The sequence below is a fragment of the Ochotona curzoniae genome, unplaced genomic scaffold (genome assembly GCF_017591425.1).
Source record: "Ochotona curzoniae isolate NIBS_2020 unplaced genomic scaffold, NIBS_Ocur_1.0 contig_3819, whole genome shotgun sequence".
In the NCBI taxonomy this organism is placed as follows: domain Eukaryota; kingdom Metazoa; phylum Chordata; class Mammalia; order Lagomorpha; family Ochotonidae; genus Ochotona; species Ochotona curzoniae.
This window is the reverse complement of record NW_024466004.1, coordinates 8,259,655-8,284,262: the sequence shown is the minus strand read 5'-3', so window position 1 is coordinate 8,284,262 and position 24,608 is coordinate 8,259,655. Positions and strand designations below refer to the sequence as shown.

Here is a 24,608-nt window from a genome sequence, read left to right as displayed (position 1 = left end):
CATATGGGATCCCAGTGCGTTCAAGGTAAGGACTTTAATTGCTACGCTATCGCGCAGGGCCCTAGAACTTTTTAAGAAAAATGAATGCATAGAGTTGTTGGACTCCCACTGCAATTCACATTAAAAACCTTCCCATCACCCCCAAAGCTCACGTGGGACCCCTGTGGCCAACCCCTGCCCCTTCTTAGACCTGGCCAGCAGCAGTGCCCAGCCTGCTCTCTGCCTGTGTTTTCTGGTTCCTTCTCTCGGGTGGAATGCCACAGGAAGCAGTCTTCTGCCCTTCTCTGTTGTACTCTCAGTGGGGGCTTTGACCCTCTGACACATTTATGATGGCATTCACCTCCATCATGGAAGCACACAGGACTGCCCCTTCCCCAGCAGTTCTGGAGAACCTGGTGTGTTCTGAGAAGCTTCCACGGGCTCTGCTTCATCTGAATGGCATCACCTTGTGCAGTCCCCTCCTTCCCCCATCCCATTCCTTCCTCCCACGCGGGCCTCCCAACCTAGCTGAGAGGCAGGCTGCACCTGCCCCTGCCTCTTCCTGCAAGCTGGCCTTGTTTCTTGTAGGAAAGAACAGCTTTCAGTTGAAAGAGGACTCCAGGCACACACACCACAGAGGTGTACCCCACAACAGTCCTGTGTGCATGTGTAAATAGCTGCGTTGCATGTACACATGCATGTTGCACGTGTGGTCTTTGCTTATGGGACAAACTGGAGGGCAGATGAGAGGGCAATAGAAAGCCTGGAGGAGACTGCAGGTGGAGCCCTGCAGCATCTGGGGGACCTGTGGAAAGGGGTGTGTGCGCTGCAGATTCCTCTCTGTCCTCTAGGGATCCGGCAGGTGGCCGGGCTGCCTCCAGCACGCTAGTCTTCCTTTCCTGATGGCACTGAACCAAGCTCCCTCCTTCCCCAAGCCCTCTGTGCTCCTGGAGTACCAGCTGGGGACTCTCGGGGACTGCACACACACCCTCTTACCCCACTCGCAGTTCTGGCTGCATTGTCATAAGCTGGGTGATGGGTAAGCCGGCAGAGTGAGGCTATGGCCTCTATGCACCTGCTCACCGGAGGCCCGGCTGATTATCCAGTGCTGTGAAATGCATCCTTCCCCTCAAGGCGCTCACTCCAGTGCGACGTGGAGCCGGCTAGAAGCTGCTAGAGCTGCAGCCAACAGAAGCAAAAACACGCTCCACTCCCCTGGGAAGAGACTCTATGGGTTGTAAAAGGACAAGGCATAATCGGTAAGTTACCGAGTGGTGAGAAGGCTAAAAGAACAAGGGCAGGGCAGGGCGGTAGGGAGTGGGGAGACCGTGGAGCCGGATGGAGGCTGGCCCAGGGTAGTGGCGGTGGTGGCAGGGGACGCGAGGTCAGGGTGAGTGCTGGCTTTCGCCCTGGCGGGGGCGGGCCCGGCCGGTCACGTGGGGGGCTGGCGGCGATGGCGGCGGCGGCGATGGCGGCGACCGGGACGCGGGCGCACGGGGAGCCTCCGGAGCTCCCGGGGCCGGACGAGCCGGCGCGCCGGGCCCTGTACTTCTGCGGGAGCATCCGCGGCGGCCGCGACGACCTGGCGCTGTACGGGCGGATCGTGGCGCGGCTGCGGCGCTTCGGGGCGGTGCTCACCGAGCACGTGGCGGCCGCCGAGCTGAGCGCGCGCGGTGAGGCCGCGGGGCGCGGCGGGGCGCGGCGGGGAGGGTCGGGCCCGCCCCTGTCCCCCGTCCTGGCGCTCTCTTGGCCCGGAGCCTGCCCTGCCTGGCCTGGTCCTGCCTACGGGGGTGGGGGGGGCACCCCTGCCCGAGGACGAGGTCCTTCAGGCTCGAACATTCGTTGCCCCCTCCCGCCCCACCCCTACCTTTGGAGCCACCTTAGCGAACTCGGGGTGGCCCGTGCCGGCTTGCACCTCGTTGTTACTGCTCTGCCCCAGGACTGAGGAGGCTGAGCCAGACCAGCCCCTTCTCTGGCCCCACTGTTACTGCGATCTGCGCTTGATGCTGCCTTTCTTTATTTTTTAAAGATTTGTCTTTTTTTTTTTTTTTATTGGAAAGGCAGACTTACAGAGAGAAGGAGAGACAAAGATTCTATCTGCTGGTTCATGCTCCAAATGGCCACAATGGCTGTAGCTGAGCTGATCTGAAGCCAGGAGCCAGGAGCTCCTTCCAGGTCTCCCACACACAGGTTCAGAGTCCCAAGGCTTCCGGCTGTCCTTGGATCCTTTCCCAGGCCACAAGCAGGGAGCTGGATGGGAAGTGGAGCAGCCAGGGCACCTGCACCCATGTAGGATGCCAGCACCACAGGCAGAGGCCTCGCACGCTACACCACGGCGCTGGCCCTCCAGTCTGTGTTCCTAACAAGCTCTGTAGTTGCTCTGTTCTGATGCTGCTGGCTTGGTGCCTCAGTGTCCTGGACGCTGCGAGCCTGGTGTGTTCACCCCAAGACACCCCTCCTGCTTTGGGTCAAGTGCCCCTGCACCTCTTCATAATCACCCTGGAGTGGGGAGGTCCTTCCTTGTACTCCTCCTTGGCTCTAACCTCACAGCCCACCTTGCACAGGGCTGAGCATATCTCATGGCCCCCATTTCTTCTCTGCTCTTGTGCAGTCAGCTTGGGCAGGCCCTTGGAGGTCACACCTGAATGGAGCCTCCCTGACTGCCCGTGCCCCTGACTGGCTGTCCCTCACCTGCAGGAGAAGAAGCCACAGGCGGGGACAGATTCATCCACAAGCGGGACTTGGCCTGGCTGCGGCAGGCAGACGGTGAGTGGACTCCCACCTCCATGCAGTCTCCTGGGATTTCCTTCCCACCACAGCCTCTGCCGGCCATCTCTCCCACAAGCCCCAAACGGCCCACACACATGGAGCCATCATCTCCTCTTTCTTCCCAGTGGTCGTGGCAGAGGTGACACAGCCGTCCTTGGGCGTAGGCTATGAGCTAGGCTGGGCCATGGCCCTCAATAAGCGGGTCCTGTGCCTGTTCCGCCCGCAGTCTGGCCGAGGTGAGTACCCCAAGCCCGAGAGGGCCACCTGGCCCTCTCAGGCTTTGTGTGGGCTAAGCCCTTAGTGCCTTCCTCGGAGGGCTGAACATGTCTGCCCACACCAGGGCAGGAAAGCAAAAGACAGCATCACCTTTCCCTGCCCTTCTAGTACTTTCAGCCATGATTCGGGGAGCAGCCGACGGCACACAGTTCCAAGTGTGGGACTACAAGGAAGAAGAGGTGGAGGCCCTGCTGGACCAGTACTTCGAAGCTGACCCTCCCGGGCGGGCGGCTGCCTCCCCTCACCCAACCACGTGATATCATGTGGCTTGATCACACTCTTCCTGTCCTGTTACCATTCCCCTCAACACTAGTGGACATTAAAGACCGTGTGAAAATTCTAACTTCACATCTGTGCAGCCAGCCTCTGTATGTGTGTGGTGGTGAAAGATTTATTCCGCAAACAGAGAAGGGTGATGTGGCGCGGGCAGCCCCTCCCCCACAGCAGGTGTCCAAAGCCCCAGGACTGTGGTGGCACCACTCCAGGAGTGTCCCACGTCTCTCCCACCCCCTGCCTCCCCTCAGTCATAGGCCTCATCGTCGTCCTCTTCCTCATCGCCAAAGAAGAAGGCGCCTTGGTCCAGGTTCTCCGACTCCTCATCATAGGAGAAGCTGTCATTGTCTAATTCCTCATCGAACTCGTCCTGCTGCCAATCAGGCACATCGTCTTCGTCGTCCTCCTCCTCTTCCTCCTCCTCCTGCAGCCCCGAAGAACCTGGGGGCCTATGCACGGCCAGCCCACTCAGCCCCAGGGAAGTCCCACATCTCCTGCCACCCCTCTGGCTTGGCATCCCCTCTACCTCCTACTCACGGGTTGCCAGGCATGTTGGGTCCTTTGGCCTCCCGGGTCTCCACCGACGGGCCCTGCAGGCCAACCTGGAAATCCTAGTAAGGAAATGGGGTGTTTGTAGGGAGCGGGAGGGTGGAGAACGCTGGGGCCCTGGGCCCTGTCTCCACTCTTGAGTGCCTGGCTTGGGCCAGGAGAGTTCCCCCTACTCCCGCCTTATGCAAGTGAAATTACAGTGGACTCCAGGGCATTGGGGCTGGGGGGCAGAAGCAGACACCCACATATACACCACTCTGTGCTCGAGGGGCTTATAGCAGGCCGTCAGTGCCCTTAGGCAGGGGTCAGACTCAACGTGAGTCAGAGCCAGGGAAAATGTTGACCCCTCAACCCAGGGTTCCCAACTCCACCTGGGACTTACAGTCTGAAACACCCGGAGCGAGTCTGATGGGTTCCTGGCTAACCCCTTTGTGGGGTGTGAACCATCCCAGCAGGGTGAAGGCCAGGAACTGGGAATGCACAGTCTCTGGCCGGGCTGTACCTGGGAGGAGTGCTGCAGGATGGCCAGCAGCCTCTCCTGGATGCGCCGAAGCAGCTCCATGCCCGTGCTGAGGCAGTCAGCCCGCAGGAGACGCAGGGAGGAGGCCAGGTCTTGGCACCGCAGCAGCGTCTCCTCTGCAGGGGCATGGAGGGAGAGTGTGGTGGCAGGCAGGGGGACTCCTTCCCTTCTCTCACTCTCCCCTGTGCCTCCCTGCAGCAAGCACTGAATGAACAGCAACTGCCAAGAGGCAGGGCAGCTCTGGATGGCTTACAGTTGCTCACTCATGGTGCTCATACTCCAGCAGTGGGGTGCAGAGCAGACTGAGAACATGCAGGGTGAATGCCTGCCCCAAGTCTGTTGGCATGAGGACTTCAGAACTGAACTTCAACAGCCAGGGACAAGAAGACTACATAGCAGGCAGAGGGAGCAGGAGCTGGTGTGTGGGGAGGTGGCTCCTATGGTCAGGGTGGGCTGCCTGGCACGGGCAGGATGGTGGAGCAAGGGGCCAGCTCACCCAGCAGGATCTGCAGGGCGTTGGTGTGCAGCTCCAGGTTCTCAGTCTGCTGCTTTAGCACATCCATGTGCTCTGTGTCCTGGCTGTAGAAGCTGTACACACAGGCGTAGGCCAGCACCTGTGGGAGGCCCCGTCAGCTTTCCTGCCTCCTCCGCAGCCCCTCCAGCCAGGCGAGGGAGAGGAGAGCAGCCAAGCCCATTAGACCCCCTGGACAGACACACAGACACACAGACACACAGACACACACACACACACACACACACTACCACCACCACCATCCCGCTGCCACTACAACCTTTCGCGCCTGCTCAAGTCCCCGGCAGGCATCGTTGAGGAAGGTGAAGGATTTGGGTGGGGGCACCTCGTGGATGGCAGACACCCGGTTCCGCAAGTTCACAGCGAACTCCTGTGTGTGTGGGTGTTCAGCATCAAGGTTGCAGCCCAGTGCCGCCCCGCCCCGCCCCCTCCCCATGGTCCTCTGCCAGCCCAGCTCACCCGGGCCTGGTGATGGAAAGTGCACCTCTCATTGAAGTCCTGAAACCGCTTCTCCTGGCGGGCTGCTTTGCTCACCTGCCAAGACCACGTGGCAAGGGTTAGGGGGAAACTTTGGTGGGCCAGCACGGGGTTTGTCGGTTAGACGGGGCCACCACTCATGCAGGCCTTCCTATACTGCATTTGGATGGTTTCTCACTGGATCCTCCTCTCTTGTCACATTGTGATTCCCCCATGAAAAGGCAGGATGCTGGAGCTCATGGAAGGAAATGGATTTGCCCAAAGCCACTTTCTATGCAACAGAGACCAGAACCCTTGTTCTTCCCCGACACAGCCCTGGCACCCCCACCCACAGCCTTGCTTGTGGCTGCCTCTGTGTCAGAGTGGAAGGCCCCTGCTGATGGGATGACCAGCACCCACAGGCCCAAGTGACCCTGCCCCTTACCATGGCAGAGCAGTTATAATAGTCTTTGTGGGTCGGCTTCCAGGGCTTGAGGCAGCGCCAGCAGAATCCATGGTTGCATTTGGCACAAGTCATGCTGGGGAGGAGGCAGGCTGGTCAGGGGCTGGGACACAGTGGGCCACCACGGACAGGGCTCTGGTTTCTGCCCCTGCCCTCTAGTCGAGTCTTGCTGAGGGTGCCCTGGCATCTGAATTCTCCAGGAATCACTGTGACACATGCCAGGTGAGAGATGGGAGCTGCCCTCTTTGCTGCTGCCCCTGCTCATGGCCAGGCCTTTCCCCCTCGCCCACTCCCCTCCCTCCCTGCTTACTGCAGGCACCCCTCATTCTTCTCGATGGGAGCCTGACAGCTGGGGCAGCGTTTGGAGATAAGCTTGGCCAGGTGCTTGCTCTGGGCCTCTGTGCTCATGCCATCGTAGTAGCCGCCGTCATCCACCCACTGAGACATGTGGCCACAGCTGGCGGGATAGTGCGCCTAGGATAGGAGTAGGGGGAGGGGATGAGGACACAGCCCAGTCCTGGTGGGGAGGGGTGGGAGATAACTGCTGGGGTGCATGGAAAGAGGGAGGGAGAGCACACGGGTCACACATGGAGGGAGGAGGGGGAACCCAGATGGCAGAGGGTAAGGAAGGACAAGTCCGTGTGTGGTGGGGTGGGCTCAGAGCAGGGGGGAGTGCGGATCTCTCCTGGGGAGAACGCCCACCTCGGGGAAACTACAGTTGAAGCAGGAGGCCCAGCCACACTTGGAACAGGTGGTTCCGCAGCCCAGGCCCTGGCGGCACAGGATGCGGTCACAGCCCTGGGGGTTGGTGCACCAGGTCAAGTTGGAGCAGCTCTCCACGTAGCCACGCAGGACTGCCTTCTCGTACTGTGTGGGGCCAGAAGTACCGTGGAGAGAGGTCATTGCCTCCAGGACGCCATGCCTCCAGGCCGTAGCAACAAGCCCCACTTCCCACCCAACCCAGGTTAGCCCAGTCCTAGGGCCCATCCCCTTGCCACCTCTCAGATAAGAGGAGATACCTTGGAGATGACCTCCGGCGTGGAGATGATGGTGCGGATGAAGGCTCCAGTGGGCTGGGCAGGGCAGTCGGCGATGGGGCAGGTGCAGTTCAGCACAAGGTTCTGCTCAATCCGAGTCGTCAGATATTCCCTCCAACAAGACTGGGAAGGAGGCAGGGAGAGGCCATTCAAGAAAAAGACAGTGTGCCCGCTGGACAGCGGGTTCCTTCCTTCCTCCCTGCTGCGTCTGGAGCCACCTCAAAATTGGCCCCAAGCCTTCTAGTCTATCTGGATTTTCCTTCGCTTTTGAGGATGTGTTGGCTGTGGTGTCATCCTGATTATGATGACTGTCGGATTTGGCCGTGGAGGGAGAATCAAGAAGAAGAGAGATTCAAGTTCTACAGAAGGTGTGGAAGCAGCAGCAAGGCCAGAGCGGCCTGTGGATGTGGAGCTGGCCTTGCCCCAAGGCCGGCCCATCTCCAGCATCTTCCCTTAGGCTCCCATCTCTGTGTCTCTTTAACTCTCCTCTTGTTCCCCCATCTCTGCCCTGCTCCATTATCCCTAAGCTGCTGTAAGAGCCCCATCTCATCCCACACAGCCCATTTGCTGTACGCAGGATCAGCAGCCTGAACCTCCTAAAATACTCCTCTCCTGATGGCTGCCCTGCATGCTGCCTGTGGCGGGACTCTCTAAAAGGCTGGGTGTGCCCCCAGGAGACCATATGGAGCAGTGCCATCGGAGCCGCAGGACAGATGCAAAGCACCTGACTGGACCGTGCATCCCACAGCCCTTCTGAAAGACACACAAGGCCAGACCAAGTGCAAGTGCGAATGCAGTATCCAGGTTGCCCCCAAGCCTTGGGGAACCCTTCCTACTGCTGCTGCTCCTGGCTTCCACTGCAGCCTATCCAGGCCATGTGAAGCACGGGGCTGCCGCCTGTCCTCTGCCACTCAGCTGTGACTTTGCCATGGCCTCCTCTCTGGCTGGAACTTGTACAAGGAGCTGCTTTCCTCATTTGCATTTCTAGGCTCCTCATCTCCACACCCTTACAGTCCCCCAGGCTTAGTGCCTGGCTGGGCCTCTTCTCTCTCCCTGACTGATGCCGGCTAGGCCTCTCCAGCTCATCCCATACCCGCAAGACTCAGTGGCTCCCTGTCAGCCCCAAACAGGCATCCAACCAGCAGCTTAAACTTCATTTGGGCCACAACACATTGAACTCCCCCTCAGAAACCTGATCTCTACTCCCGCCTTCCAATCCTAACACTTGCTGTTCTGGACACCGGGACACATTCCACTCACCCAGATGCTTAGGTCAAAACCACAGGCACCAACCTTGACTTTCTGGTCTGGAACCCCCACATCTAATGCCCCACAGCTTCTCAGCTCCACCACAGGGGGTATCTCAGCTTTCCACTTCCCTCATCATCTCTGCCCCAGACCAGACTCTTTGTACCACTGTCTACTTCTACTCTTATAAACCCAAGCACTTTGCCCACACACAACAGCCCAAGTCACCTTTCCAAGAATGTAAATGAGACCCTGTCATTCCCCTATTTAAAACCCACCAGGGCTCCCTGGAAAGTCAGATCTGTTGTCTGCTAGTTCCCAGCAAACAGGCCCCTTCCGTCTTGTGAACTTGCTCTCCTTCCTGTGGTAACCTTAGCCACCAAGCTCAGCTCCTCTGTGCCCTCCTCCCCTCCCCACCTCCCAAACAGGCCTCCCCTGACCTCCCTGCCCCCTCAACCCCACTGCCAACCGCAAGCATTGCCTGGGACATCACCCAACTGTGCTTGCTCCACCCCTCTCATCCTAAAAGTGGGGAGGGCCCTGAAGTGAGGCTGCTAAAATCCAAATCTTGATCTTAAGCAGATTATTCTTCAAGAATCCCACACCCCCGCCATAATCCATAAAATGGGAATGATAAAAATACCCAGCTGCTAGAACTGTTAGCAGACTTGGGTAAAACAACGCACGCAGACAGCCCCAGGCCCCATCCCCGAGCGGGCTCCCCGGAAGTATTAGCTGCCATGATTAGTAGTTCCTGGATCATTGCTTGCTTGGGCTTTTTTCCCTCACTCCCTCATAGAGCATCCAGTACAAGGCTCATAGTAGGTCCATGACAAATATTAGTTGAATGGAAGAAAAAGATCAGAGTGTAAAGGAAGTCCTTAAGACCCTTGGAAGAGAGGAGCAGTATTCGTTAGAAGAGTCATGAGAAGCAGAGCCAGAGGGGAGAATAAGAGTTCACACACAGAGTTCTCTCTCTCTCTCTCACACACACACACAGTTCTCTCTCTCACACGCATACACACAGTTCTCTCTCACACAGAGTTCTCTCACACACAGTTCTCTCTCTCACACACACAGAGTTCTCTCTCTGTCACACACACACAGTTCTCTCTCTCACACACACACACAGTTCTCTCTCTCACACACATACACACAGTTCTCTCTCTCTCACACACACAGAGTTCTCTCACACACAGTTCTCTCTCTCACACACACAGAGTTCTCTCTCTGTCACACACACACACACAGTTCACTCTCTCTCTGTCACACACACACAGTTCTCTCTCTGTCACACACTCACACAGAGGCAGGTTCCTTGGCTCACCCACCACCAGGAAGCAGCAGGAACCCTGGCAACAGAAGCGTGCTTCCTTGAAGCTGCTGGGTTTGGGTGCACTTCTAAAAAGCTGTGAGGCAGGCTGGGCAGACTTGGCACCCCAGCCCTGCTCCTGACCTGAGGAGGATTCGGCCCTCAACCACAGCCTCCCTGTGTCTACTTCCCAGCCACCAGCCCACTTCCTGCAATTCCCTCCGTCCTTCAGCTTTCCTGATCTGCAACACTTCTTCCTGCCTCTGCTTTAAATGAGGGTCTAGCATGAAAGCAGTGACAGTGTTCTTGAATGGTGACAAGGGAACCATAAGCTACAGCCCTCATTGCTTTAATATCGCTTCCTCATTTATAAAGTTCCTTAATAGAGATTTCATACAAAGATCCAATTCTGTTGCTATTGCCATCACCTGAGGGGATTTTAAAACTCAGGAAGCCTGGGTTTCATTTCTAAAGCCTGATTTCATTGGTCTGGGGTACAGTCAGAACATCACGACTTTCATTATCTCCTTAAAACTTATGACATAGCTGGGGTGGTGGCCTAACAGCTTAATCCTCCACCTGCAAGCACCAGCATCCCATATGGGCACCAGTTCATGTCTCAACTGCCCCACTTCCCATCCAGCTCCCTGCTTATAACCTGAGAAAGCAGCAGAAGGTGGCCCTAGTCCTTTGGCCTCTGTACCCACATGGGAGACCCAGAAGAAGCTCCTGGTTCCCAGCTTCAAACCAGCCTAGCTCTGGCTGTTGCGTTCATTTGGGGAGTGAGTCAGCAGATGGAAGATTCTCTCTTTCTTTCTCCCTTTCTCTCTCTCCCTGTCTCTACCTCACTCGTTATAACTCTGACTTTCCAAGTAAAATAAATGTCTTTTTTAAAAAAAATAAAGTATGACAAAAGCAGGCTTACACAGAGAGAGAAAAAGAGAGAGAGATCTACCATGTACTAGTTCACTTTCCAGATGACCACAACAGCTGGGGCTGGACCAGGCTGAAGCCAGATGCCATTGTTTAGTAGCTCCCAAAGTCCACCTGTGTTTCCCACGTCAGGGCGGAGGCCCAAGCACTGGGCTCACGCTCTGCTGCCTTTCCAGGCACATCAGCAGAGAAAGAGCTGGATTGGAGTGGAGCAACCACAACTCCAACTCTGATGTGGGATGCCAGTGTCGTCAGCAGTGATTTAACCCACTATGCCACCACGTCAGGAAGGCTAAAAGTCCAACTGGCAATCATTGGCAGTGGAATCTGAGAATCACTGATGCATTTCACTAGACCCTCGCATTCACCCATCCAAGTATCAGGGCAGGTGAAAACTTCAGGGGAGACAGAGCCTTGTCTGACATTCTCCAGGTTAGGCGTGGCCATGCTTTGTCCCCACAAGGCACTGCATCCAGGTGGAAAATCTGTGTCAGGAGGAGCCTTACCTTACAGCAGTAATGCATGCAGCAGAGGCAGGGCAGGTCGTCATCCGGCTCCAGGGGGCTGATGCAGACAGGGCAGTGGTCAGGACGTGTGGAGGCTGTTTGGGCTTGGGGTACGCGGAGTCCCGCTGCCAGCAGCACCGGCTCAGGGTCATCACTGTAGCGCTGCAGCAGCTGCTCGGCACCCCAGTGGGAATGGGCCAACAGGTGCTGTGCCACATCTGCCTCTAAGTTCAGTGTCTCCTGCACCTGCTGCACCATCTGCTCCATCAATCCTTCCACCTCCTGGGGGCTCAGGGTATGGCCTGTGGGCAGCTGCAGAGATGCCAGAGCGGCCACAGTTTCTGGGCTTGGGGTGGTGGGATGGGGGATGAAAGAAAGACAGCAGTTACTGCCCTGCCCTGCTGAGAACCATGAAGGGAATCCAGTGAGACTCCCCACCCCTCATGCACCCTGCTGCTCACGTGTGCCTTCCCAGCCAGAGAACAAGCACCAGAGACACTTATAAATGTTGAGTGATTAGGGGCATCCAGCAGGCAGGAGTCAGGATGCTGCTACAGGAGCTACTGTGGAAGGGACAGTTGTACTGTAGTCCTGCCCAGAAGAGCAGCAGCAGCAGCTGGCAGAGAAACAGCAGGGAGCCCTACCGAACCAGGATCTGCCCTGTGGCGTGGTCCCCATGCGATGCATGCTAAGGTCGGAGAAAGTGCGCTGGAGAATGCAGCTAACACACAAGGCAAACAGCATGTAGGAAAACACAGAGTCCCGACCACACTCGTGAGCTGCTTGTGACAACAGTGGAAGCTTTAGGGGTGCTGCCGAGAAGAACCCTATGGCAGATTCATCTGTGGAACCAGAGCGGGGAAGTCTGTGTCTCATATCAAGCAAAGAGTACTGTTGGACCTCGGTATGTGTTTGCAATATGGTTTGTGTTGGCTTAGAATGAGACATCCATGAAGGAATCTGGGTGGCTCATGGGGATGGCTCCCTGGAAGGGAAGGTGAAGACCCTCTTTTCTTGCCAAAGGCTTCTTGGTAACATCATTTGTGAGCCATACAAAATTATCCACTTAACAATCAGTGGGCTCTAGATTTCTCGAATGTCAAGTCCCACGTGATTTTGCAGGCTGGAGGTGTCCCCCTTGTGCTAGGAGCATCAGCACTCCAAGGCTCCTGGCTGGCAAAGGAGGGGGCAGGCGATGGTTCTCAGAAGAATTAAAACTGGCACAGGGGAGTGGGGGAAGGTAACACAGTTAGGGAGAATAGGACTAGACAGAGAAAGTGATTGCCTATGCATGAGCCTAGCTTTGGCACTCCCGAAAATCCACTGTAAGGGATAGGGAAGGGTGGCTACCTGGGCTTGGTGGCCTCAGCGCTCTGGGTGCCACAGAAGGGGATGTCCGCTTGACCCCGGCAGGGCCCGGAGGGCTCAGGGGTGGCATACATCAGGATCTGAGGACGATCATGGCATCGTTGCACATAACCCTGACCCAGGAGGTGCAGAATGCAGGAAAGGACATCCGTGCTGCTACAGGCCACGCCCCCAGCTATGGCACGGCCCAGGCTGCTGGGGGGATTTGGGCCCTTGTGCCAGGCCTCCAGCACCTGGATGGGGGCAGAAAAATACCATGCGGTCTAATCCAGCTGGGCCTGCCTACCTGGGTGCAGGACCCAGCTCTGCAATTTATTATGCTGTGTGACTGTGGGTGTGTGATTTTCTCATGGCTCGCTTGTCACCTCTGCCAAATGGGATGAAACAATACTACTTCTCACAGGATTATTGTTGAGGATTCAACTATTCAATTAAGCAATTGGGCTCCCCCTGGAATAGGGCCTAGCCCATGGCAAAGCCTCTCGTCTTACCTCTAACTGCCTTGTAAGCAACAGAACCCAGCATCAACAGAGCACGAGAGATCTCACCTTTCCTGATGCTGAGCTCCAGTCCCAACCCCAATCGCCCTGAAGCCTGGCTGGCTCCCTCCCTCCCGTCACCACCCCAGCTGCCTACCAGACAAACCAGCTGGTCAATGTGAAGGCCTTCCTGGCCGTGGGCTTTGAGGATACGGACAAGGAGACAGCTCAGGAGGTTCCTCTTCTGTTCCAGGGTTCGCCCCTCATCCTTTTCCACGTCCAGGTACATCTGAGGAGGTATCAGCCACAGGGCCTCCCCAATGGCCCAAGACCTGGGCTCACGAAGCTGCAGCACACCTAGAACCCGCTCCCAGTCAGGCCCTCAGGGATGGGGAGGAACAGCTGCAGGGGGCTAAGAGAACGCTTTCTCATAGCTACCCCAGCAGAGGCTCAGCCCAGGCCCCCCATGGACCTACCCTGTGGTGGAAAGTCTGGACCTTCCTGCAGGGTCAAAGGGCCATTTTCAGAGGTGAGGGGCAGAAATGCCTGGAGCAGCAGCTCTGGAGAGAGATCTGAGTGCTTCAGCAGGGACTGTACTGACACCTCCTGGCAAGGAGATGGAGGGCTGGTCAGGATCCGAGGGAAAGGAAAGGGACATCAAGGGAGGATAAAACAGAATAAAGACCAGGAGGTGGAAGGCAGAAAGGAGCTAAGGGGGCTGAAGCACCTCTGTGTGATTGAAATTCAGCAGTAGCCACATCTGCACGGTGGACACATGCAGGGTCTGGTCCCCAAACTGCAGCTCAGCCCGGCCCAGCCACGTCCACTGCAGGCGTCGATGCGGTCCCACATCCAGGACGGAGTGGTTCTGACCTAGGGCAGTGTGGAGGAGAAGAATGGAGACAGAGTGCCCCAGAAAGGAAGGGGTTAGGCTTTGCTGGGCATAGTTTCTGGAGGGAAGAAGCCCCACTTTGGCATTTACAGGCAGTCTAAGACACTGTGTCCAGCTTCCAGATCCCAGCCTGGTCTAGGCCTGCCTCCCTGAGTGTCTTTGTGCCCAGCCCTTCCCCTGGCTGACTCCTTGGGAAAAACCAAGATGGGAGACCTGAGCCTCAGGCCTGATGGAGTCCACATTCTTAAAAGACCACCAGCTTGGGCCTCATTGTCCTTATGGCATCACAGTTCAGGCAAGGTGGGGCTGGGACATGTGCTCATGCACTAGAAAGCAAGGAACTTCGCAAAAGGAGGAGTATCAAAGGGGACCAAGGCCAACCCAAGGTGGTGGAGGGGTGTTATCTGACCAAAGACAGAAGGACAATGTGACCATCCAAAAATAATACCTGGGATGCATGATGGAAACACACAAGATATTTATTTATTTATTTGTAAGTCAGACAGACACACACACATACACACATTGGGTAGGGTATGGGGGAGATATCTTCCATTAGCTGGTTGACTCCCAAAATGGCTGCAACAGCAAGGGCTAAGCCAGGCTGAAGCCAGAAGCCTGAAACTTCATCCTAATCTCCCATGTGAGCAGCAGGGGTCCAATACTTGGGCCATCATCTGCTCCCTTTGCAGGTGCATCAGATGGGATCTATACTGGAAGCAGAGTTGCTGAGAGTTTAACAAGCATTCCAAAGGATGCTGGCATCATAAATGGTGGCTAAACTCACCGTGCCACAATTGTGGCCTAGAAAATATGTTTAAAATCCTTGAGCCAATGACTTTAATAAAAAAGCCTATTGGCTATTAGGGAAGCCAACATTTATTTTTAAAGAATTAAATCTGTTGGATCAGGCATACTTGAGGGTCACCAAATAGTAAATGAGGAATTTCTTTTATTTTTTTAAAGGTATATTTTATTTATTATTATTATTGTTGTTGGAAAGTCAGATGTACATAGAGGAGGAGAGACAGAGAGGAGAAAGATCCTCCGCCCACTGGTTCACTCCCCAAGTGGCCACAATGGCTGGAGCTGAGCCAATCTGAAGACAGGAGCCAGGAGCCTCCTCTGGGTCTCCCACGTGGGTGCAGGGTCCCAAAGCTTTGGGCTGTCTTTAACTGTTTTCCCAGGCCACAAGCAGGGAGCTGGATGGGAAACAGGGCTGCAGGGATTAGAACTGGTGCTCATATGGGATCCTGGTGTGCACTAGGCCCAAGAAAGAGGGAGTTTCTTTACAGAGAACGTACTCCTGGTAACACCTAAAGGAGAAATGACAAAACCAGAGCACCGCTACTTCATGACCCCAACGTGATGATGAACATAAGCAATGGTAGTGACTGCCTAGGGAAAAGTTAGGAAAGGGGTATCCTACAGACCCTGCTGACAAGCCCGCTGATCCACCTGCACACCACAGAGAAGCTGCTGGCTGTCGCATGCTTCTCGGAGGACACAATACCAACCATCAACTCAAACCCAAAGCTGAAAATACTTCCACATGTAAATATCAGGTTTCAGGAAATAACGGGCAGGGAGAGGAACACGCCGGAGGATGTCATGTGGATGCATTCGGCAAAATCCAATCTGTGAACGACTCTACTGAGCAAACAACCCAAGCTTGTTCCACAAATAACTGCAAGGTAGAAGAAAAAATTGGAAGGCAGGGATCAAAAGGGACAACCAAATGCAGTGGGAGGGCCTTACCTGGAGCCTCATTAACCAACCAGCCAGAAAAACTCTCAAAAGTCTCCTGATCAGGAACACTGACTGTATACTTGATAAATGGCTCATTTATAAAGGCTTGATAACGATTTTTAAGAGGATCTTTATCTTTTAGATCTTCATGCAAACAAGATTGGCCAGGAGCTGATGTAGGTGACACATTGACAGTTAATTATTCTGTTTACACACTTGAAATTTATTATAAAAATATATGTATTTCTTTATTTAAAAGGCAGAATTATGGGGAAAGCTTCTTCCAGGTCTCCCACGCAGGTGCAGGGTCCCAAGGCTTTGGGCCATCCTAAACTGCTTTCCCAGGCCACAAGCAGAGAGCTGGATGGGAAGCAGGGCTGCCAGGATTAGAACCGGCGCCCATATGGGATCCCGGGCGTGCAAGCTGAGGACCTTAACCACTACACTATCGCGCTGGGCCCCACTCTGCCTTTCAAATAAATAAAAATAAATCTTTAAAATTTTTATTTTTCTCTGGAAGGCAGATTTTATAGAGTGAAGGACAGAGAAATTGGCCTTTCATCTGCCAGTTTACTTCTCAATAGCTCACGCTGGGCCAGACTGAAGCCAGGGGCCAGGAGCTTCTTCTAGTCTTCTGTATGGGGGCAGGGGCCCAAGAACCTGGACCATCTTCTGCTGCTTTCCCAGGCACATAAGCAAAGAGCTAGATCAGAAGTGGCACAGTGGGTCTCCAACTGTGTGCTGGCATCATGGACAGAGGCCTTCCCTGCTGTGGGTTTTGTCAGCCCCAGTGAGCCCCTTAACTGAGCTATCCAAGTCACAGCACAAGAGAGGGCAGGATGGGAAGCAGGTGTTGGGGATGGAAGTCCCTGGGAAGTACAGAATGTCTTACCATGTATTCTGCACAGGTTGCTTATCTGCCTGAAATGACACAATTACACATTCTTAGAAGGACTATAGTCTCCAAAAATGCCAGACGTCATAAGAGACAAAGAACGGCTGAGCAATCTGTCCAGGTTAAATAGACACAATTTAGGCCAATGTTGAGGTACAGCATAAACAAACCTTTAAAAGCAATCAGACATGACTACCCAGGGCATGTGAGCCTAGGCTGCATCCCATTCTAGACAAACAACCATGTCACAGGACAGGATCAGGAGTCAGTTCAGAAAACTGGAATATGGGAAGTACATTAACACTCTGCTCAGTGTTATGTTTTTGAAATTAGGGAGTGATCTGCTGCTGCATAGGGAATATCATTATTCACAGGAAGCACAAACCAAGGCATTTAGGGACAGAGGGCTAGTGTCTATGGACATGTCTGCATATACACAAATACAAATAACATCAAGAGAAAATGACAGAAGGTAGTATTTTTAAAAGGTAATTTCGGATAGAGAGTGGTAGATAGTACCACAGATAAAGCTGGCACCAGTTTGAGGCCTGGCTGTTCCATTTCCATTCCAGTGCCCCGCTAACACAGCTGAAAAAACCATGGAAATGGCCCAAGTGACTCGGTCCCTATACCCACACGGGAGACCTAAAAGCTTCTGGCTTCCTCTCTCTCGTTCTACTGTTAAAATAAATAAATAAATAAATAAATAGATTGCTTTTGCAAAAGACCTTTTAAGATATCTTAAAAAAAAATTTTTTTTTCATTACTGGGGTCAGTGTTATGGCACAACAGGCTGAACTGCCACTTCTGATGCTGGCAGCTCACCTCAAATTACTGGTTTCACTCCTGGCGCCTCCATTTCTAATCCAGATCCTGGCTAATGCGTCTTGGAACACAGCCAGAGAATGGCCCAAGTACTTGGACCCAGGGTCATCCATATTGGAGACCAAGAAGTTGTTTCCGGCTCCTGTCTTCAACTTGACTGTTGCAGCCATTTAAGAAGTGAACCAGGGTCCTGGTGCAATGGTTCAATGGCTCAGTGATTAAATCTTCACCTTACATCTGCCAAGATCCCATATGGGCACCAGTTCATATCCTGGCTACTTCACTTCCCATCCAGCTCCCTGCTTCTGGCCTGGAAAAGCAGTAGAGGACAGCCCAAAGCCGTGGGACACTGCACACATGTGGAAGACCCAGAAGAAACTCCTGGCTCCTGGCTTCGGATCAGCTCAGCTCCAGCTGTTGCAGCAATTTGGAGAGTGAACCAGTGGATGAAAAATCTTTCTCTCTGTCTCTCCTTCTCTCTGTAACTCTGTCTTTTCAGTAATTAATAAATACATAAATAAATCAATCTTAAAAAGAAAAAGCAGTGAACAATGAACCAGTGGGTAGACGATCTCTCCATCTTTCCCTTTCTCTGTCACTCTGCTTTCAAAGCAAATAAATAAGCAAATCCTTTTTTAAAACTAGTAAGTTTACAGAGGACGTGAATTACACAAACAAAGCCAGAATACACAGAGCTGAGGAACACATTCTTCTGTGCGTTACACGGAACACTAAAGTGAACCATCTACTCAGCCACAAAGAGATTCTCAACAAACTGCAAAAATTCAAAGTCATAGAAACTATGTTCCTGGGTCACAATGGGATAAAGGTGGAACTCCAAAACCAAATGATATGTAAACAGAGAAATACTTCTAAAACTAAAAAGATCTGACAAGAAACAAAAATGGACATTCAAAAATCCTTACACTTTTTCAGGCCTGGCGGCGTGGCCTAGTGGCTAAGGTCCTCGCCCTGAATGAGCTGGGCTTCCATATGGTCGCTGGTTCTAATCCCGGCAGCTCCACTTCCTCTCTATCTCTCCTCCTCTCTGTATATCTTTGAAATAAAATAAATCCTTAAAAAAGAAATCCTTACACTTTTTCCAGCAATAATAAAAAGACAGCATCATAAACACTTGTGGTCTATCCTAAACTTCCCTTGACGACACAAAGGCTGATTCCATTCACAGCATGGTTGGGATTCAGCAATCCAGAGGAACAAAATAATGACACAACTGACAACATAGGTGCCTCCCACAGATATGTTAAGTGGAAGAAACCAGACACAGCAAAACACATCCATTTATATCATAGTCAAATGAAGGCAAAACATACTGGTGATAAAAGAATGGTTTTTCTTAGAAGGAGATAATGCCTGCAAAAGGCAGGGACAAAGCCTTAGGGAGTGTGGGGATGCCCTGCATCTTGACCTGGGAGGTGGGCAGCAGAGTATATATACAAAATCAACATTCAAGATCTGTGTACCTTACTGAACACTAGTTATGCTCTAATTTTAAAAAAATCTTGGGCCCAGCATGATGGTCCAGTGGCAAAAGTTCTCATCTTGTATGCCCGGAATTCCATATGGGCACCGGTTCTAATCCCGGCTGCTCCACTTCCCATGCAGTTCCCTGCTTGTGGCCTGGGAAAGCTGTTAAGGACAGCACAAAACCTTGGGACCCTGCACCACATGGGAGACCCAGAGGAAGCTCCTGGCTCCTGTCTTCAGATTGGCTTAGCTCCAGCCGTTGTAGCTACTTGGGGAGTGAAACAGCGGATAGAAGATTTTTCTCTCAGTCTGTAAATATGACTTTCTGCATCCACATAAGACTGTTCTACTCTTCAATTGTTAATGTATGGCTTGTTAGAGTTATAAGTCTGTTTTGATTATCCTAAAATGCACGAAGTTCTGTAAAATTTCGCTTGAATCCTATAAACTGCTAAATATAGATAATAATAAAAAAAAACCTAAAAATCTGCCTTTCTGATAAAAAATAAATATTTTTTTAAATCTAAAAAAAAAAAAACTTTATAGGATGTAGCTAACCCAGAATTCACAGGGAAATGAATAGCCTTAAAATACTTTATTTGTAAAGATGCCTTAAAGAAATGAAAATGAAGGGCTGGGCCCGGTGCGGTGGCACAGTGGTTAAGGTCCTCGCCTTGCACGCCCGGGATCCCATATGGGCGCCGGTTCTAGTCCTGGCAGCCCCGCTTCCCTTCCAGCTCCCTGCCTGTGGCCTGGGAAAGCAGTCGAGGACGGCCCAAAGCTTTGGGACCCTACACCCGTGTGGGAGACCCAGAAGAGGCTCCTGGCTTCGGATCGGCATAGCATCGACCGTTGTGCTCACTTGGGGAGTGAATCATCGTTCGGAAGATCTTCCTCTCTGTCTCTCCTCTCTGTATATCCGCCTTTCCAATGAAAAAAATAATAAAAATAAATCTTTAAGAAAAGAAAATGAAGGGCCAGGCGGTGTGGCCTAGCGACTAAAGTCCTCGCCTTGAACATGCCAGGATCCCATATGGACACCGGTTCTAATCCCATATGGCCGGGCCCCACTTCCCCTCCAGCTCCCTGCTTGTGGCCTGGGAAAGCAGTCGAGGACGGCCCAAAGCCTTTGGACCCTGGACCCGCGTGGGAGACCCAGAAGAGGTTCCTGGTTGCCGGCTTTGGATCGGTGCAGCACCGGCCGTTGTGGTCCTTGGGAAGTGAATCATCGGACAGAAGATCTTCCTCTATCTGTCTCTCCTCCTCTCTGTATATCTGCCTTTCCAACAACAACAATAAATAAATCTTTAAAAAAAAAAAAGAACTGAAAATGAAGCAAGCATGCAACTTGAGGATAGAAAGAGAAAACACATCTACACAAGCGGAAGGAAGGAATGGGAGTGCAATCTCCCATACTCCTCTGGGACACATGAACACAAGCAGAGGAGTATGGGAGCATAACACACTCCTCTGGGAGACTGTTGTCCCTGCAGACTACTTTTCTTTACTCCCGCCGACGCCTACCCATGGTCCTCTTCTTTTCCCCTCTTGCCACCCCAAATCTCATCCCCGTATCTGGCTTCCTCTCCTTAGAGCCTCACTCTGGCTGTAGAAGCTGGAGAACCGGTCCAGGGCATCACAGAATTTGGTGGGAAGACACTTCCTGGGATGGTACAGATAGCAGAGTGGGGACACTGGCCAACATCGAGGTGACAGGACCAGCATGGAAATCAATGGATGGGGATCTTCAGGAAATGGTTCCTTCTCAGTCTCCTCTTCCTCCTGAAGAACAGAAGGGTTCTGAGGACCCTTGGCTCCCATCTTGTGCCACTCTCCTATTCTCCCACTCTTTCCCTGCACTCTTACCTCCTCTTTTGCCGGTCCCCATTCCTCCTCACCCTCGCGCTCCAGGAGCAGCTTATCAAGCTGCTGGAGCTGGTACACGTGGAACTGGCGCTGCAGCTCCTCAGAGGTGCTCAGGCTCCTTAGCATCTGCTGGGGCAGGCGGTTGGGAAAACACAGGCCGATCTGCTCCAGCACGGCCCCCTCCAGCCAGCTGGAGCCCAGGCTCAGGAGACGGTCCGCCATGTAGTGCCTGCAGCACACACACACACACACACATACATACACAGTCCAAACCTGGCCTCAGGGTGGGTGCCAGGACAGCCCAGGTCCAAGCCCAGCCTCCCACATCTGTCTGTAGATCCCTGTTAATAGACAGCCCCAGGCACAGGCCCTACCTCACCCTCTCTCTACCTCTCCCTTCCCACTGGTGCACGACCCTCTCCACATCTTAATCTCACCTGCCCACTGCCAATTCCCTTATCTTCTCTCTAAAACTCAAGTGTTGCCTCTCCCTGGAGTGCAAGCCTTCCAGTGCTCACCCCTTTCCCCGAACCCCACCCCTTTTGAGCTGGACTCACTGGTAGAAGTGCTCAAAAGTGGTGGCCAGTTCCAGGCCAGACAGGACCATGATGGGCTCCAGGTGTTGCTGAAGTCGCTCCAGCTTTTCCACTCCAGCAGCTCCACCAAGCAGGCCACCCTGGATCTGTTGGTCAATGTGCCTAGCAAACTGTTCGCTCATCTGGAGGACAATGGAAAGGGTTCTGGGCATTCATGAGGGAAGGGAGAGTAAAATGGAATGATGGGAAGGCTGGCGGAACTCACGTGAGCAGCCGTGAGGAAGGATTGCTGCAGCAAGGCGCCAGAGAAGCCACTGCGCAGGGCCAGTGTGAAAGCGGCCCGCGGCCCAAACAGCTCAGAGCCTGCTCTCTGCAAGTGCTTGTAGAGCTTGCAGTAACGAGCCACGAAGTCTGGGGATCTCCAGGCCGCAGCTAGGAATCTGCTGACCTGAAGGGAACAGGATGAGGGATTCCAAAGAGTGGTGGTGCCACCCCACCCCATCCCACCCCTAGCCACCGGGCCCTCCTTGACTTTGGCCTACCTGCTCCTGCACCACGCTCAACCAGCACTGGGCTATGTTCCTCAGGCTGCTGCTTGGGAGGACTGGCGATGGTGTGGGGCTGCGGTCCTGACCCTTACTGTTTTTGCTGACTATGGAGACATGAGGCAGAGGGATGGTTTGTAACATCTGTCTCCAGATGCAATGAGGAGCCGTGGGCACTAGCCTTCTGGCGAGGCCCAGAGCGGAGCAGGAAGAGAGGGAAACCAGGTACCTCCTGGGGTGGGGCATGTCTGGCCCTGGCATGGTCACTTGGCCTTGCCCTGCCAAGGCAACTGCAGGAGGGACTCAAAAGTCAATCAATCTACAGCAGGCTGATTTCATTTTTTTAAAAGCTGATTATTTTGTCAGGCCCATGAATGATGTCATACATATCCAAATGGTGTTGGCAGAAAGAGGATTCCCCACCCCTGGCCTTGGTTCAACTGGCTGAAGCTGGAACTTACAGGGCCGAGTGGGCAGCTCCAAGGAAGTCCCCGGGGGTGGCTCCACATGCACCAGCAAGCGACAGAGGCGACGGACGCAGGAAGTGAAGGATGCTGCTTGGCTTGAGGGACTCCGCGAGCTCTTTCTCTGCTCCAAGTATTGATCCAGCAGCCAGCCTAGAGAGCTGACACCTTCGGCATCTGAAAGAAGGTGGGTCGGGAACAGGTCTCCGTGGAAGAAAAGACGGCTAGCCCAGAGAGCAAGCAGGAGAAGCAGCAACTGCCCAGCAAGGTTTAGGGGTCGGGGGTGGCGGGGAAGGGGCTTGCTGCACTGGAGTCTGGAGTCCAGGGACATGGTAACAAGGTGGCGGGGATAGGAGGATTCAAACACCAGTCTCAGGGAGCAGTACCTGAGGCAGGAAAGACAGAGGGATACTGAGGTGACAGGAACAGAGAGGACTAACTCAGGTGATCCCTAGGCATGATTAGAGGGGCTGGTTAGTGGGACCAGCAGGGGGAACGGTTACCGGGGGAGGTGATGTTCTGCACCAGGGGGCTGACCAGGGCCTCCCAGCAGGTCTTGCCCAGTGCTTGGGCGGCCTCATCGTCAGGAAGGAAGCGATCCGCAAAATTTTGCTCATGTCGCAATACCCTGTTCAGTCTAGAAACAGTGTGTGGTCAAGGATTAAAGGCACAGATCTCCTCCACTTGAGTGCATGGCAACTCACCATCTCCCCTGCTTGTCGCTTTCCCCAAGGCTCCACTGTCAGCAGCACATACTTCTCACCTGTGCTCATTCCCTCTCTGCCCTGACCCAGGGCCTGGCTGACCTTTACCCTTCCACACTCCTACAAGGGGCTGCTCTCTCTCCACCTGCATCTTGTGGCAAGCCAATTCCCCTCACCATCTTCCCCCTCCGGCCCCACCCACCTGGGACAGAGCTGAAGGAGGCGCTTGTGGTCCTCTGCTATGTCCCGGCTCCAGGCATGTGCCCTGATTGTGTAGAAGAGACACGTACGGCGACACAGCTGCTCCCGGAACAGTGGCCAAAAAGTGGGCTTAGGGCCCAGAACCTCCACACCCCGGACCCGGGTGTCGATACCACCCTGCAGTGGGACGTACACAGACTTCTCTGTCATCTGAGCCACCAAAGCCAAAGCCTCAATGTCCTCAGTTTCCCATAACTGTTCTGGATATCTCCATATCTCGGCAGCTCAACTCGTTCCCCGGCCTAGACCAGGCAGATGGAGGAGGAGCCGTGGCTAAAGCCACAGCCTCCAAGCATCACAGTATACCTACAGCTGCTCTACAGACCCCGGGTCCACGGCCCCCCGTGACCTTCCCCACCCCACACCTGCTGGCAGCGCTTGATGCGGATCTGGATGATGGGCCAGAAGCGGGTCAAGTTCTCCAACAGAACCACACGGCTGGCAGAAGGTGACACATTCACCTGGCAGAGCAGGGGAGAAGAGGTAGGAGAGTGAGCCTTCACCACTCAGGTGGGCTGGAGGGACTGCTGACAGCGGCCACATGGCCATGACACATGCCCCTGCCACATCTGAGTCCATTCTTGCCACTTCCAAGGAGGAAGAGAGGGGCAGCTCCTCTCTAGGTCCTGGCTCCTTCCCTGAGACACACACAGGGAAGTAAGGAGAAGGGAGGGGAACCAAGAGTGCTCACCGTGTTGAGCTCAGTGAAGACACAGCTGGCACAGCTGCCCCCAAACACTACCACCCTCGCTGGCATGTAGCTGGAGTCCTCACTGGCTACCAGCAGAGTCAGCTGCCTGAGAGAGGAGAGGCGAGTCAGTCCCAGCAGGACAGAGGCTCAGATCAAAACTACATCCACCCATCCCTTCCCTCACAGGCCACTGACACATCCGCCATTCCCCAGGTGCTTGGTTTGTCCCTTAACATTCCTGCCAAGGACCTCAATGAAACCCACAGCTTCAGCTGAAAACAATACCCAAAGACTTCAAGCACACAGCTCTACCCAGGCGGCTCTTTTCTGCTCTTATACTGGCCACACAACAGACAGACACTCCCTATTACGTATGTCCCATGGGCACCTCCAAGTTAATGGGCCCAAGTGGAATAATCTCCTACCTGTCCCCTCTACTCTCTCCTGCAGTGCTCACTCTGCCACATCCTGTACCTGGGGACACATCCCTCGCACAGCTGCCCTCATCTGTCCACCAATAAGTCCTGAAGGATACCTCCTAGCACCCTCGTGTAGCCTTAACCTCAATCCTCCTCACCAGCCATACTGAACCTTTCCCAGCCAGACCACGGCATACAACTAACGACTCTCCCTCCTGCCACAGTGAGCTCTTCTAAATAAAAGCCTAATGTGTCTCTTCCCCTTTTCAAATTTTGAAATCAACTTTGAACTTCTTAGCTTACAAACTCTGGGAAATGTCTCTGCCCACTCTCATGGCCTCACCTCCTGTCACACTGAGACACATGACACACTTAAATCCCACTCCACTGCAGCATCCTACATTCCCTCTTGCACTGACACTGTCCCTCTGTCTGCAACAGTCATTGTCTCCTCTTGACCTGGTGAGCTTGGACTTCAAGACTCTACTTAGGAAGAAGAAATCCACCTTCCAGAAGAAATCCACCTCTGACCCTTCAAATAGCCTCAGGATCTGGACCCTGGATCAGCTGTGA

At 53.8% G+C, this 24,608-nt stretch overlaps 2 protein-coding genes across 3 annotated transcripts in view; one reads left to right on the top strand and one right to left on the bottom strand.

The window, feature by feature from the left end:
- The first annotated feature begins 1,432 nt into the window (after positions 1–1,432).
- DNPH1 (2'-deoxynucleoside 5'-phosphate N-hydrolase 1) lies at positions 1,433–3,369 on the top strand. Its single transcript, XM_040983076.1, has 4 exons — positions 1,433–1,652; positions 2,677–2,745; positions 2,874–2,984; positions 3,133–3,369. The coding sequence occupies exons 1-4, from the start codon at positions 1,433–1,435 to the stop codon at positions 3,279–3,281; spliced, it is 549 nt and encodes a 182-aa protein (XP_040839010.1). The 3' UTR covers positions 3,282–3,369.
- Positions 3,370–3,426: 57 nt separating this feature from the next.
- CUL9 (cullin 9) overlaps positions 3,427–24,608 on the bottom strand; it is a 37,427-nt gene continuing 16,245 nt past the window's right edge. For both annotated transcript variants that reach the window (XM_040983422.1, XM_040983421.1), the window contains exons 16-40: positions 23,617–23,722; positions 23,291–23,386; positions 22,867–23,042; positions 22,464–22,597; positions 21,958–22,137; positions 21,494–21,603; positions 21,217–21,399; positions 20,973–21,133; positions 20,410–20,644; positions 20,151–20,331; positions 13,428–13,573; positions 13,177–13,306; positions 12,858–13,057; positions 12,204–12,454; positions 10,854–11,199; positions 6,837–6,977; positions 6,520–6,684; positions 6,128–6,291; positions 5,800–5,893; positions 5,358–5,432; positions 5,158–5,268; positions 4,863–4,980; positions 4,349–4,482; positions 3,835–3,908; positions 3,427–3,746 (exon numbers count right to left, since the gene is read on the bottom strand). In XM_040983422.1, the coding sequence (XP_040839356.1) occupies positions 3,545–3,746; positions 3,835–3,908; positions 4,349–4,482; positions 4,863–4,980; positions 5,158–5,268; positions 5,358–5,432; positions 5,800–5,893; positions 6,128–6,291; positions 6,520–6,684; positions 6,837–6,977; positions 10,854–11,199; positions 12,204–12,454; positions 12,858–13,057; positions 13,177–13,306; positions 13,428–13,573; positions 20,151–20,331; positions 20,410–20,644; positions 20,973–21,133; positions 21,217–21,399; positions 21,494–21,603; positions 21,958–22,137; positions 22,464–22,597; positions 22,867–23,042; positions 23,291–23,386; positions 23,617–23,722 (3,913 nt within the window). In that variant the 3' untranslated portion in view covers positions 3,427–3,544. The remainder of the gene's footprint in view (positions 3,747–3,834; positions 3,909–4,348; positions 4,483–4,862; positions 4,981–5,157; positions 5,269–5,357; positions 5,433–5,799; positions 5,894–6,127; positions 6,292–6,519; positions 6,685–6,836; positions 6,978–10,853; positions 11,200–12,203; positions 12,455–12,857; positions 13,058–13,176; positions 13,307–13,427; positions 13,574–20,150; positions 20,332–20,409; positions 20,645–20,972; positions 21,134–21,216; positions 21,400–21,493; positions 21,604–21,957; positions 22,138–22,463; positions 22,598–22,866; positions 23,043–23,290; positions 23,387–23,616; positions 23,723–24,608) is intronic.

Coding starts and splice junctions, on each gene's coding strand:
- DNPH1 (XM_040983076.1), top strand. CDS start 1,433: ATGGCGGCGGCGGCGATGGCGGCGACCGGGACGCGGGCGCACGGGGAG. Junction 1,653..2,676: donor CGCCGAGCTGAGCGCGCGCG/GTGAGGCCGCGG, acceptor CCTCACCTGCAG/GAGAAGAAGCCACAGGCGGG. Junction 2,746..2,873: donor CTGGCTGCGGCAGGCAGACG/GTGAGTGGACTC, acceptor CTTTCTTCCCAG/TGGTCGTGGCAGAGGTGACA.